The following is a 12,992-nucleotide window of genomic DNA, read 5'->3' on the forward strand; positions in this document are numbered from 1 at the left end:
ACTTTCTTATTTGTATGCACACAGCATCGGCGTTTTTTTCTTTTCTTTTTCTTTCTTCCATACTCTTCAATATTCAGTAACAGATTCAGGAGATTTCCACCTTACGTTTTCTCTCACACAAACAAAACATTTCCTCTTTTTTCTGAAGGTATAGCTGGAGCGACGCGTCTGTCACTGGAGACAGGACGCAGAGGGAAACTATCGGGTGACACTTTCGCCTCTTTTTTGTGTTTCGCTTTCTAAATGTATTCTCTCGCTGTATTGGTTGTTCCGCGAGGTGAAACACGTTCGCGTATCCCCCTCGGCAATCCTTTTCAATGTTTTTTTTTTTTCTCAGCCGAAATCGTTCTGGAGCTGCGCTTTACACGCTCCCCTCCGTAACTCACATGTTTTTCCTTTCTCTAACTTGTCGACTTATCGACTTCAAAATTGCTAGCTTTCAGCATCTGCAAAATGTGCTAGAGACGGTGCAGCAGGCACACACTTTGGAAGACTGTTTTTCTCTTTCTTTTCATTTTTCTTTTGTTCCCCTTTTAAGATTTATACACTCTCGTCCAGCCTTAATGACATCATGATAAAACGCTAGCAAGTGTGTTACTACTATCTTCACGAGTTTTCGCCTGGCATGTGTGGCCTCGTCGGAGGTCTCTCGAGCTTGTTTCGCAGGAGTCAAGAAATTCACTGGTGCTCCGTCTTCTATGCATTTCATCTCGGCGGATATCGCTCGCTCCCGGTTGCCGGAGCTTTCGCATGGTTTCAAGAGCGTTCGCTGGCAACGCTTCTCTTTCTGATTTTTCTCTTCTCTTCTTGGCGACCTCCTCCCTCTCTCTCGCTATCGGATGTGTGTGTTCGTTGTAGCGCCTGTCTGCCGTGCGGACACTCTCAGCCAACGATACGCGTTGCGCCGCCTTTCCCTCATCGCTGGGAGGCCCGCTCATTTCCTCTTCTTCTGTTTTTGTTGTTGGCTTTCCGATTGCTTTCTTACTTTCTGTCTCGCTCTGTGCCTGTTGATACACACAAACATATATATATATATATATATATATATATATAATATTTAGGGGTGTTGCAGCCGTGTCATGCAGACGTTCTTCACTCATTCTGCCGTAATGAAACTGCCCATAACGTGAATTTTCGCCGTACAGCCTCAGCGTCGTGGAGTCTTCTTTGTTGTTTTTCTCTCTAAGTCTTCCGTTCTCATTTTGTGCGGCAGCACCGGTTCACCTCCCCTTTTCCATCGTCTCTGTTGCCCCCAGCTATTCGCCTACTGCTTGTTTCAGTGTACACGCAGCACACATAGCAGCACGAAGGCGCCACGACGTTTCATGGCTGTAGCGGACGCTGTAGCTTGCCTTGGAAGCTTTTCTTTTCTTTCTCTTCTTCTGCTAACAAGCTCATAGGTATACAAAAATAGAGGAGCAAATACAGAAGGAAGCGCACACACCTCGAAATGAACTTTACCGCCGTCGCCCCTCCGCTCTCACCAAAGGTCATCCCGGGGTGCGGCAACACGCACAGCAGCAGCGGATTCCCCACCATCCTTTCTGATGGCGGCAACTTCCCTTTTCAGTCGGCCGCCTATGGGCAACAACAGCTGCTGGCCTGCAGCTCCGCGGTGAGCCACGGCGGCGAAGTCATCTTTATCTATGACGTGAACAGTATGCAGCTGACGCAGTCGCTGAGTGGGCACAAGGCTGCGGTGCGGGCGCTGCTGTGGCGCCGCCCACCGGCCTCGTATCTGCAGACGGGTTTGTTTCTCTGGAGCGGCGATGCACACGGCGTCCTCATGTACTGGGATGTGGTGGAGGGCGTCGCTCTCACCAGCATCCAGACCCCGTGTCAAGGCCCGGTGCAATGCTTAGCGCTTCTCACCGAGGAGCACCTGCTCGTCGTCACGTCCGAGCGCAACAGCTACATTTTTAATTCCCACCTCGTCGACAACACGCCGCTCCCACCGGGTGGCCTGCCTCTCGAGGTACCGCATAGCTCGCTGCTTGAGAATCGGTGTCAGCCCACGCTTGTGACGCTGTCCCGGCTGAGCGACCGTCACTGCTGTGCGGTTGTCCTGGGCGATCGCCTGCGCGTTATTCGCTCCCTTCAGCTGGAAGGCGGTAAGGAAGCCCCTGTGGCGAAGGACCTCATCTACGACAGCGGCGACGGGTCTGCCACCGTGTTGGATGCCTTCTTCAGCGACGCGCAGGAGGAAGTGCTGTACTTTGCGACGCGCAGCGCCGTGGGCTGCTATGACTGGAAGTTGGGGCTGATGCTGAACGAGTCGTTTCTGTGGATGCCGGACGAGGTGGAGTTCCGTCGCATCTTTCGCTCCTCTGCCACCTACACCACCGCCCTCACCTCGCCATCCCCACTCGCAGCGGAGAGCACGAAGGCGCTTCCCGTGTTGTACTCCTTCGGCTCCGATCAGCGCCTGGTGGCGTGGCACGTCACCCGCCACGACCGCTTCACCACCGTCGCGACGGACGTACGAGGGGTGCGCATCAACGCGAAACTGACCGCCAATGTGGTGCAGTCCGAACTCGATCCCGCGCGCTTCGCGGTGCTCTTCGAGGATGGCACCATTGCCCACTGGCAGTACACGGCGGTGTCACGGCGGTGGAAGCTGTTGGGTTGCTGGCTGGCACCGGTGTTGCGGCCGGTGACGTGTTGCCCCGTCGGTGCGCATCACTGCTGCGTGGCGCTGGAGAGCGGCCACCTCGCTCTCATGGACGTCACCCACGCCATCGCTGTTCGGCGCTTCAACTTGGTCTACTCGGGCGGCACGCAGATTGTGCTGCTGTGTGGCCACAAGTGGAGCGACCTCGTGTGGGTCGTGTCGGACCGCGTGCAGCAGTACCGGCACCACCACCAAGTCTCCCTGATCGACACGCGCACCGGTGAGGTGGTCCGAATCCTGCGCAGGCCGTCTTCGGTGCCTGAGCAGACGCGCATGAAGGAGATTACAACGGACCCGTCCACGACGTACATCCTACTCACCTACTGGAACGGCACCTTTGAGGTGTGGACGGCGGAGGACAGCCGCCTCGTGCACATCCACTCCGGCCTGGGCGTGGCGAACGTCTCGTGGGCCCCGCCGTCGATGCGGCGCTGCCTGAGTGGCGTGCAGGGCACCCCGCAGCTGCTGGCCGTTCTCTTTTCCGAGGGCACGCTCTCGCTGTGGTCCGTGTACAAGGATCGCGTCGTGGTGAGCCGTGATGCGATACCGCTCTTCAACCCCGCCGTGGCCGAAGGCGCCGTGCGGTTTGCCGTAGTGGGCGACGGTCTCGTGACGTGGGACGGCCACGGCAACGGCGTGGTGCTGCACGCGCAGGGCACTCGACTCTCCGTACGACGACTGCGCGATGCCCCGCCGAACTGCGGCGCCGTGGTTTGCTTAGCCGGCCCCCTCCCGCCCTCCTGTACACCGGCGGCCAACGAGCTCATGAGCTTTTCCTCGCCGTTAATGTGGGTCGCCACGGACTCTTTTGGCCGCAGCGACGTCCTTGCGGCGTCGACGGCGACAGCGTCGGAGAATGCGAATGGGACGAGCACCGCGGCCGCCGCATCTCCCACCGGCGCCGGCAACGAGGGAGTCGCCTCCACTAAAGTGGTCGCGGTGCTCTTTGAGACGGGCGTGTTCGCCGTGTGGGACATCACCACCGGCGAGCTGCGCGCCCTCTCCTCCAGCGGCATGCCAGCCGACGTGCGGGCTCTCTCGCTGTACTGGGTCGGCGAGTCGCTCTGTGTGCTCGGCGCGGACGGCTGCCTGTACGTGTTCGATGCGAATTTGGCGGAGATGAACAGCAGCGTCCGCTACCGGGCCCTGCGCCGGCCCATGAAGAATTTGTCCTTCCTGCTGCCTGCCCACCGCACTTACGTGCAAGTGTCGCTGGAGCTGAACAGCCACGGCGGGGTGCAGAGTTCCACAGGGGCGGGGGGTGACATCACCGCTGCTTCGCCTTCGCCGGCCTCCTTCGCACAGATGCCGAGTGCCGTGATGGAGGCGATTCCCGCGAACGCGCGTCCGTGCCGCGGCCCTTTTGGCCAGTTGTTGACGGAGGATATGACAATCCTCTATGACGAGCTGGAGCTCTATCGTACTACCATGGTCGCACACGATGTGTTAAAGCAACTGGCCAGGTGCACCGAACGGGCAGCAGCGACGACGCCTACCTCTCCGCTGCTGTGGCTAGAGCGGTCCATCATTGTGACGGGATTCTTGGGCCAGGTGTCGAAGCAGCGTTTTATGCGTCTTGTACTGGTGGCCCTGCAGAGTTGGACGCCGTCGATGCGTGGCGCTTCTGCTTCGCAGAGTTCCTCGCTGTTGACGTCTCCCGCTGGCACCGCGCTGACCAGCGAGGCAGACAGGTGCTCCGCTTTCCTCAAAAGCGGCATCACCGCCAACAATAGCGCCAGCGCCGTTAGCACGAATCCCAACTCTGCGGGAGAGACTGTGACGACGGTGCCGGAGATGTACCCCAATGCGGACCCCTACGCCGAGGCCCTCGCCCCCGCATCCACCGTGCGGCGCAATCGCGTGTTGCTAAACGAGCAGCGCACCGCCGCCCTTCTCATCAACGCGGGCAACTTCCGAAACGGCAACAACGACGACTGCGCGACTCGCCTGTCGCTTGCGCGGGACTGGCTGCAGCTGCAGAACCCCCAGCAGGCCATCGAGGTGCTGCTGGACACTTCTTCCCAGTCAGAAAAGTACAACGAAATGGCCACGCTCAGCATGGCAGTCGCCGCCTCGAGCGGCGCGAAGTCCGCGTCATCGGTCGACACGGCTCTTTCTACGTTGTTCACCGCTTCTGCAAAGCGTGCGGCGGCGATGCTGCTGGCGCAGGACGACGTCGCGGCCGCCGTGGAGAAGCTTGTGCTGGCTGGCGAGTACCGCGGTGCCTGTCTGACGCTGCAGTCGAAAGGCCTCTGGCGCGAGGCAGTGGTGCTAGTGAAAGCGATGCCTCATTTGCAGCGTCCCTTGGTATCGGATCTGCTCCAGCGCTGGTCAGCACTCTCGGTGCAGCTTGGCTATCGACTGCTCGGGGCCGCGTTGTTGCTCGCTGGTGGGGGCGGTGCAGAGGGGTTGACGCAGCCGGCCCCGCTCGCGGCGCTGTCGCTGTTGAAGGAGTCGGCGCACTACACAGACGTCGCTGGTGTGGTGGCGCTGGTGCTGGCGCAGTACCACGACGTCCTTATCTGCTTCGGCGAGGAGGGTGCTGTTCACGCCGCAGAGGGAACGCCACCTTGTCGCCCCTCTGACGGGCTAACCACCGGTGGTGCCACTGCGGCGGCGGCGGCGGCGGCGGACGCGAGAGGTGCGAGTGCGACGACGGAGGTCATTTTACATGCGTTGGGCGACTACAGCAGTTTGCTGCATACGGTGGGCAACATGGACGCGGAGGCACTCGTGTTACAGCAGGCAGCGCACCTCAAATCTGTCCTTCGGCGCAGTTGAGCTGGCAATGAAAGCGTGGGTGAGCATGACACAGAGAGAGCTGCTTAGACAACAACAACAGAAGTTGCAGCTGTATTAAAAACTGCCGCATTCTGATTTTGAAGTGGATGATGGATATTTTCTTTGACGGCGCGTTGTCTGTAAAGGGAGCGCGTGCATAGGTTGGACTGCTTTAACAGGAAACGATAAGATCATTGCAGTACACGAGAACGCACCAATCGCTCGGCGAAGCTGTTTATGCGAGGCAGGAAGCAACACACGTGAAATGCGGTGTGCGTGCTCCTTACGGCGGCGGCAAAATGCTACTTTTGATAGACCATGCAATATTATTTTTCCGGGCAGTCTTCCGCGCACCAAGTGAAACTGCGCTGCAAGGGATTTTAGAAGTCAACGCGCAGAATAAGAATGGCGCGGGATAAATCTGAACAATGGTGACCGGCGCTTTTTCCGTGTGTCGTCTACTCCAACGACTCATCCCCATGTACTTCGAAAAAAAGAATTGAGTTCTCCCTCAACTTCTGCTCCCCGCGTTTTCTGCTGCGGCTTGCTTTGCTGCCGTTGTGAACCCCTCGCTTACGCCGCCACCACCACCGCTGCGCACCCATGCAGCCCCCCAGCGCCACAGGCGTGACGTCCGTCTCGTTGCGGCGCGTTAGTTACCCATCGAGGATGCCCTCGCCAGTGATGCGGGCACGACGCTCCGCAAAACTTGCGGAGTACCTCTCCACCTACGCCCTATTGGAGCACATCGGCATTCACCCCACCGCCCTCATCGAGAAGCGCGACGCTGCTGTAGGGATTGGGCTGTACGTGCGCGACGCTTGCGACGCTGGCACCTCCCTTCTCGCCGTCCCGTCGCGCCGCTTCTGCGCGAATTCCGTCCTCTCCAAAGTGGGCCTGAAGTGCCAATTCACAAACCCTTGGCAGACGACGTCGCAGACAACCACCACGACCGCACTCGCCGGGCCTTCACTGTCGCCGAGGGCCACGGACACCATTCAAGATGGGATTGTGTCCTTCCTCACCGGGAGCTCCCAGTGGCCGGAGCTGGCGTGGCGCCTTACGCTGGAGCAGCACCGCAGTGTCTCGCACCTGTGGGGCTGGCTGCAGAGCCTTCCCTCCGCAGCGGAGTTGAAGGACCAGACGGAGGCCGCGGAGCGACACTGTCGCATCCATCACACGATGCTGCTGCCCTACTACCTCAAAGGCCGGCAGCGAATGCAGGACGAGACTCTCGCGGCGTACCGGCAGCTGCGTACGAACAACTTGCTCGTCAGCTACACCACTTTTTATTGGGCGGTGGAGGTGCTACTGTCTCGCGGACTGCTTCTCCCGCTGGCTTGGCCGGTGGAAAGAAGCGCGAATGAAAGCTTGTTGATGCGGGAGCGAGCGTCGGCGCGCGGCGACGAGGACGTGGAGGAACAGGAAAGAGGGTTGTTTGCACAGAGCCCACCCGAGGAGAACACCTTGGAGCTTGGTGTCGTGCCTTTTTTAGACCTCGTCAACGCCCCAGACGATGAAGGCCGTGTCGTGAACGCACGCATCGAAGTTGCCTCGACGCTGGAGGAGCTACCGGCGTTCTTTCAAGAAGAAGTTGTCGTCACCTCCGCAGCAAAGGGGCGTGATGGGACGGCGGAGCTGGAGGAACTGCTGAGGACGCACTACTACCTCTGCCTCACTTTGTTGGCACCTCTGCGTGCTTCAGAGGAAGTGATCGTGGATTGGGACGTCCCTGTGGTCACGACGGGTGTTCTGCACAGCGCAGAAGATCAGCTCGTATCTCGGCTGCTCAAGTACAAGTTTTGAACGGAGACAACTGTTTGAGCTTGAATCCTTTTTTTTTTCCACTCTGCGTGTTTACTTCTTCCATCATCACGCGGAAAAGCATTTCCAGGCGATTTTGGTGTCACAGAGTCTTTACACTACATAGAAGTCCGACAACGTGACGTGCTGCGTTGATGCTATTATTGGGCATCGTTGAGAGGCATGAAAGAAGAGTGGTGAATGTGAAGGAGCGAATAAACGATTTATTTCAACCATAACATAATAGGCTCGGGCAATAGTGCAGCGCTCTCTATTTACGATTCTTTTTTGTGGCTCAATTCGCACGTCTATGTTCCACTTGTCGCAATCATTCTGGAGCATTAACGTTGTATTTTCAGCTTTGATGGAGGTGCTCTCTTTGTTGTAATTGCCTTCGTTGTTGCTTTCCCCCCTCCTTCTTCTTCACGCGGTGAACGAAACACACGACACCCTTTTGAGTTGACAACAGCAGAATTGGATCTTTCCTTGTGAGTCCGACAAAATCAGGCTGATTTCATCTCGTCGCACCGCACTTGCAGACGTCATGTCGCTTGGCTACCAACGCATGAAGATGCGTGCGACCACCGTCGTGGTGGACCACATGCGCAGCTTCTGTGACGGCTGCAACGTCGTCCTCAACACTGTCGCACGCCCTTTCAGGATGGTAGCCAGCCGCATTCAATCCGAGGCACCGTGGGTGGTCGCAGTCGGTGCCTCCACCTTCATCACTCTCGTCCCTCTCGTCAGCTACCCTCTTATTAAGAAGTACGTTATGCCGGACGAGCGCGGAGCGGCGGAGGCGGAGCGGGTGCGGTTGTGCCTGCAGAAAGGCATCGACCCATACCCGTACATGCGGTACAAGGACTACGTGTACGGCAACAATGCCCCTGTTATGGCCACCGCGGAACAAATGCCGAAGCGGGCTGGGTGGGAGTATGATGCACTGAACGAGTTCCTCCGTCGGAAGGAGGAGCTGCGCAAGGAAGTGAACGGCAACGTGGATGACACGGTGCAGAGGTTGATGGAGCTGAAGAAGCAGCAAGCCGCGTTCTACAAGTCGAAGCGCGGTCACTTCGTCGTGGAGCCGCCAGATCTCATCTTTCACGGCCGTGAGGACGTAGATCAAGTGAGGTCGTAAAAGTTGCGGTGGCGACGACGGAAAGCCGAAATACTTTGTCTTGCAGGACCTGCAAAGAAACAATGCATGACTTTCGAGCTGTTTTGCTCCATTTCAGTAGCGTAGTTGTACGCTTGTAGTTTGTGTTTGTGTGTCTCCCATTGCTTCCCTTTACCGTTATGCTTTTTTTTTTAGTGGTTTCAAGGGCACAACGCTATGCTCTGCTCTTCCAACTCCGCATACACCATCAGTCATTCCCGATGGAAATAGAAGATTCCACAGGTCGAGATAAGTATCGGGTTTCCTTCACCGTTTCTGGAAGCTTTGCTGAACGCAAAATCACCAAAAAAGACGGCTTCCCTCCCCCCGCGAAAGGGCCGCAGCATTGGCATTTCTTTCTCCGCGATCGAAACAACTCGACGTGGCGAGGTCTGGAAACGACGTTTCTTCTGAAGGGAACTGAGGAGGAGAGAAGAGAAGCGAATGCGCGGTGCTTCGCTCTCTCCGACTGCAGCTACTTTTTAATCCATCTATCGCGCTGAAGAATGCGGTCTCAACGCGTTACTTTCTTTCACAGTGTCGTCCGTTTCTCTTCCACGTCTGAACTTCCGCATTCCTCGTCTCCCTGTTGTTGTCATTGGTGTTATTGCCTGTTCAGGAAAGGGTGCGACAAGAACCCAATGTTCCGCTTTTGTCGTGCGTGGCTCGCGCCGACCACCACAGACGCAGCCGCCAAGCTGCCGGCCGGTAAACCGGTAAACAAGACGTGGTTCCGCAACAACTTGATTATTCGCCGGAAAGGCTCCTACCGCTCCCGGTGGGGCACCGGTGCTGAGGGCTACGGGACCGGTGTGCCACTGAGCGATCAGGTGAAGCTGCACTGCGTGGACAACACGAACTGCAAACACGTCCGACTCATTGCGAAGGCCACGGGCGAGCGGTTTGCCCACTGCCGCGTCTTTCCTGCTGTGGCGCACCGCGTGTCGGTGCAACGCTTTAAGGGCCGCGGCAGTGGGGATGTGTCGCGTCATCGGGTGAAGCCGGGCAATATTTACTGGGTCTGCCTCTTTACTCGCCGGCAGACGAACACGCGTGTGAGTGGGCTGCAGACGAACTTTGATCGCAACACGTGCATTATCATGAATGATCAGCGTGTGCCGCTGGGGACGCGGGTGATGTACTGCGCGGGTCGTCACGTGAACCACAAGTACCACCTCAAGGCGATGGTCCTGGCGAACTTCTTTGTGTGAGGCAGTGGCGTAGGTTTTTTTCTTGGGTGTGCGTTCTTCCTCTGCGCGACGGGAGTGTGGAGGGAACGCGTGAGTGGGGCGAGCTGTGTGAGGGTTGTCGGCGTGGCTTCTGCTCTTTTTGGGTCTTTCCCGTTGTCCTGAAAGCGAAAGCCAGAAAGCGGTATTTACGGAGATTGATATACGTATCTATCGAAAAGAAGAAGAATACATAGAAGGAATGGTGCGTTTGTTGTGGCCAGTGCCGCACACGGGGCAATCAACCGCGCTTTCCGTCTTCTTTTGCTTCGATGTTGTTGTCGCTGCTGAAAAGAAAACTTCTAGTTTGCATCCGTGCGAGTGTTCTGTTTGTTGTCTGGCGTCAATAAGCAGAAGAGCACTCTTTCACGCAGGGCAGACGCTTGTGTGTGGAATACTCACCTGAAACATTCACGTGGAGAGGCGTATAAATGCCAAAACGAAAGATTACCGGTTTGAATCACTGATCGTCATTCCGCAGCGTATTTGCTTGGGAATTCCTCCCCGGCTTCGTCTACGTCATTCCATTGCTGTTTGTTTGGTTTGCTTCTCAGGTATTTCGTGACTCGCCTTCTATTTTTCAAGTGCGAAACGCCCTCCCCCCTCCATAACGTTGCGTTCTCGCCACGAGCACGTACGCGCATACGAGCGCACTACTACACACACACACACATACTTTACATATATACGTTTCAAGAATTGGTGCTCCCCGCCCTCCGCTGCTTTCGTTTTTGTGAACCGGTAAGTTTTTGGCCTTTTTCGCACTGATTTATATTTAGAGAAAGGAAAAATGCCTGCTGTCGTTGAGCAGTTGCCGACGTCCGACGACGAGGACCAATCCACACCGCCGCCGGAGTGCCCCAACGTCGTCAGCCCAGAAATCTCGGAAGAACAGCAAACGGCCTCCGCTGAGCCGGCTGCGACGGCCACTACAACGGCAGGAGTGGAGGAAGAGCAAGGTGAACGCTCCGTGGACGTGGAGCGCTGCGGTCAGCTGAAAGTAGCAGGGAATCAACTGTTCAAGGAGGGCAACATCTCGGAGGCCCTCGTCATGTATCGTCGCGCACTTTGGTGTGCCCCAATCAAACCCGTGCCGGCTCGACCAGCAAAGAGCAACATGCCAAAACCACCAGCAGACGTGGAGGAGCCAAACGTGACCGACGGCGACAGTGACCACGACGACGAGCCGGCAGATACGACGGACTACACGCTCACTTCGCAGGTGTACTGCAACGCGGGGTTCTGTCTCATGAAATTGGATGTGAAAGAGGAGGCGGCCCAGATGCTCTCCGAGGCTATTCGCCACGATGACAAGTATCAAAAGGCGTACCTGCGACGGGCGGACTGCTACTACGACTTGCAGAAGTGGTCCAGCGCGTACGGCGACTACGAAGGCTATGAGAAGCTGGGTGGGGTACTGGATGCGCAGGGCCGGGCCCGCAAGACCGCCGCGAAGGCCAAGGTGGACGAGGAAATGCAGAAGATGCTCGGCGAACTGAAGAACCTTGGTAACAAGATCCTGGGCAACTTTGGTATGTCGACGGACAACTTCAAGTTCGACAAGGACCCCAACACCGGCGGCTATTCGATGCGCTTTGAGCGATAACGTTGGCCCTCACGGAAGGGAACTGCTGCCCGTCTCTTTTTTTTTTCCTTTGCTCTTTTCGTTTCTGCTGTCGAAGCAGGTGTTTCGTAGGGGAGAGAAGCGCTCTAACAGGAACGGTGGAAAAGAAGTGTACTGCGTCTCCTGTTCTCTTTACGTTTTTTTGGCCGTTAAGAATGCTTGCCATTAATATTATTATTATTATTATTATTATTATTATTATTATTATTATTGTAATTGCTCTCTTGGTAGGTGCAGTTGTGGTGGACGACAACTCTTCCTTCCACGACTTCCGCCGATAGTCTACAAGGGCCACAGGTGAAGGCACCGAAACTTGCGCTCATATTTGGGCAGCTGTGCCATCTCACAGACACACACGTTGTATTTCTGCTCCGTTAGTAAGGCCTTCTTTTTTTCTTTTCGCTTTAAAGGAAAAGCGCAAGCCTCTCTCTCTCCCTTTCAGTGTGTTGTGCAGGTGCGTAAACTTTGTTCCCCTGCCGCCGTCACGACCCCGCACACCCTTCCTCCCCTTCTTCTCTCTCTTCTCTAGCCGTTTGTGTCTTCTCGCCTCTCCCCTTCGCACATCGCTACAGTTTCCCCCTGAGAACACAACCCTCTCCCTCTCTCTCTCTGCGACATGATTCTCGGAGTCTTTCGATGAGGCGCAGAAATCCCAAAGAAGCAACGGCAACGTAATCAGAGGTATTCATTGAAGACCTCACACATTCACCACCTCCGTGTGTGACCGACGCGGCTACCGCTCCGTCCGCCTCCACGCCTCCCTTTTTTTTTTATTATTATCGCTTTATGCAGCTAAATGAGGACCGCCATGACTTTTGAAAAGGCGAAAGTCACCAACGCAGAAGCCACGCGGCGGCTGCACAGTGTGCCATTGCCCCTGCTGAGGGCGGTGGCGGCACAGCTCCAAGAGGAGCTCCAGCAGGAGCGTCTCGGTCTGCTGGCCGACCAACATGAATGGAGCAAGGTAACCAAGCGTGTTGCCGATGCCACGAAGGAGCTGGCAGCGGCACAGAAGTGCGCTGCGGCTCGCGAGCGGCAGACAGAAAAGGCGTTAGAATCTCTCGCTCGGACGGAGCAACTTCTCGCGGCGGCGGCGCACAAACGCACGGAGCTCGAGACCGCCATCGTGGCAATTCAGCGAGAGATTTCGCGCATCACAGCACCTTGCTCATCGCCAGCTGCGTCTGCCCGTAGCGTGCAGTTCCATCGCGACGGCGGCGCTCGCGCAGTGAATCCGCACTGCTCATCAAGAGAACGGCACCGCGACCTCTCATCGGATTCGGCTCCGATCCCGGTTGACGACCGAGCCAATCGTGCCGCTGCTGCGGCTCAGCAGGCGAATTACGCGCAGCAATGTGCTGCCGCGCAGTACAGGAAAGAGCAGCAGGTGCTTCAACTAGAGCGAGAGAATCGCGTGATGCAACACTGCGTCGAGGTGCTGCGCCGCGGCGATGCGTCCTCGGCGAGACTGTATCACACACTCGTTGCTGGCTCGAAAGAAACCCAACCAAATGCGCTCGAAGCATAGGCGCAGGGAAGCCAGCAAACGAACAGCATCAAGAAAAGCGGTGGAGAAGATAATAGTTTACAAGGAGCAGTCATAGCGCCTTAACGACAACTTTCGCTCTCTTTACCCTGTTTTCTGCTCCTGCTCCTTGTTCTGCCTTGTGGAAAGGAGGAAAGAACTCACGGGCGCCACTTTTTGTTGGATGCGTTTGTCGTAACCTCCCG

The 12,992-nt window shown here is 56.7% G+C and overlaps 6 protein-coding genes across 10 annotated transcripts; all 6 read left to right on the forward strand.

Moving 5' to 3' along the window:
* Positions 1–856: 856 nt before the first annotated feature.
* Positions 857–5,452, forward strand: ABB37_03543 (hypothetical protein; the record flags this gene model as incomplete). 2 transcript variants are annotated; one of them, XM_015800917.1, is made up of 1 exon in its annotated part: positions 857–5,452. In XM_015800917.1, the coding sequence occupies exon 1, from the start codon at positions 1,451–1,453 to the stop codon at positions 5,450–5,452; it is 4,002 nt and encodes a 1,333-aa protein (XP_015660924.1). In that variant the 5' UTR covers positions 857–1,450. The 2 variants fall into 2 exon arrangements, with proteins under 2 accessions (XP_015660924.1, XP_015660925.1); XM_015800918.1 differs by having other exon boundaries at positions 1,290–5,452.
* Positions 5,453–6,054: 602 nt separating this feature from the next.
* On the forward strand, positions 6,055–7,258 carry ABB37_03544 (putative mitochondrial hypothetical protein; the record flags this gene model as incomplete). The annotated part of the gene is made up of 1 exon (XM_015800919.1): positions 6,055–7,258. Exon 1 carries the CDS (start codon positions 6,122–6,124, stop codon positions 7,256–7,258), a length of 1,137 nt encoding a protein of 378 aa, XP_015660926.1. The 5' UTR covers positions 6,055–6,121.
* A 454-nt stretch (positions 7,259–7,712) lies between these two features.
* On the forward strand, positions 7,713–8,393 carry ABB37_03545 (putative mitochondrial hypothetical protein; the record flags this gene model as incomplete). Of its 2 annotated transcripts, none has more annotated exons than XM_015800920.1 (1): positions 7,713–8,393. In XM_015800920.1, the coding sequence occupies exon 1, from the start codon at positions 7,800–7,802 to the stop codon at positions 8,391–8,393; it is 594 nt and encodes a 197-aa protein (XP_015660927.1). In that variant the 5' UTR covers positions 7,713–7,799. The 2 variants fall into 2 exon arrangements, with proteins under 2 accessions (XP_015660927.1, XP_015660928.1); XM_015800921.1 differs by having other exon boundaries at positions 7,723–8,393.
* Positions 8,394–9,052: 659 nt separating this feature from the next.
* ABB37_03546 (putative mitochondrial ribosomal protein L14) lies at positions 9,053–9,622 on the forward strand (the record flags this gene model as incomplete). Its single annotated transcript, XM_015800922.1, has 1 exon — positions 9,053–9,622. The coding sequence occupies one exon, from the start codon at positions 9,053–9,055 to the stop codon at positions 9,620–9,622; it is 570 nt and encodes a 189-aa protein (XP_015660929.1).
* A 567-nt stretch (positions 9,623–10,189) lies between these two features.
* Positions 10,190–11,243, forward strand: ABB37_03547 (hypothetical protein; the record flags this gene model as incomplete). Of its 3 annotated transcripts, none has more annotated exons than XM_015800923.1 (1): positions 10,190–11,243. In XM_015800923.1, exon 1 carries the CDS (start codon positions 10,428–10,430, stop codon positions 11,241–11,243), a length of 816 nt encoding a protein of 271 aa, XP_015660930.1. In that variant the 5' UTR covers positions 10,190–10,427. The 3 variants fall into 3 exon arrangements, with proteins under 3 accessions (XP_015660930.1, XP_015660931.1, XP_015660932.1); XM_015800924.1 differs by having other exon boundaries at positions 10,221–11,243; XM_015800925.1 differs by having other exon boundaries at positions 10,333–11,243.
* Positions 11,244–11,788: 545 nt separating this feature from the next.
* Positions 11,789–12,789, forward strand: ABB37_03548 (hypothetical protein; the record flags this gene model as incomplete). The annotated part of the gene is made up of 1 exon (XM_015800926.1): positions 11,789–12,789. Exon 1 carries the CDS (start codon positions 12,058–12,060, stop codon positions 12,787–12,789), a length of 732 nt encoding a protein of 243 aa, XP_015660933.1. The 5' UTR covers positions 11,789–12,057.
* Between the last annotated feature and the right edge of the window lie 203 nt (positions 12,790–12,992).

This window comes from Leptomonas pyrrhocoris, assembly GCF_001293395.1.
Source record: "Leptomonas pyrrhocoris isolate H10 chromosome Unknown, whole genome shotgun sequence".
NCBI lineage: Eukaryota > Euglenozoa > Kinetoplastea > Trypanosomatida > Trypanosomatidae > Leptomonas > Leptomonas pyrrhocoris.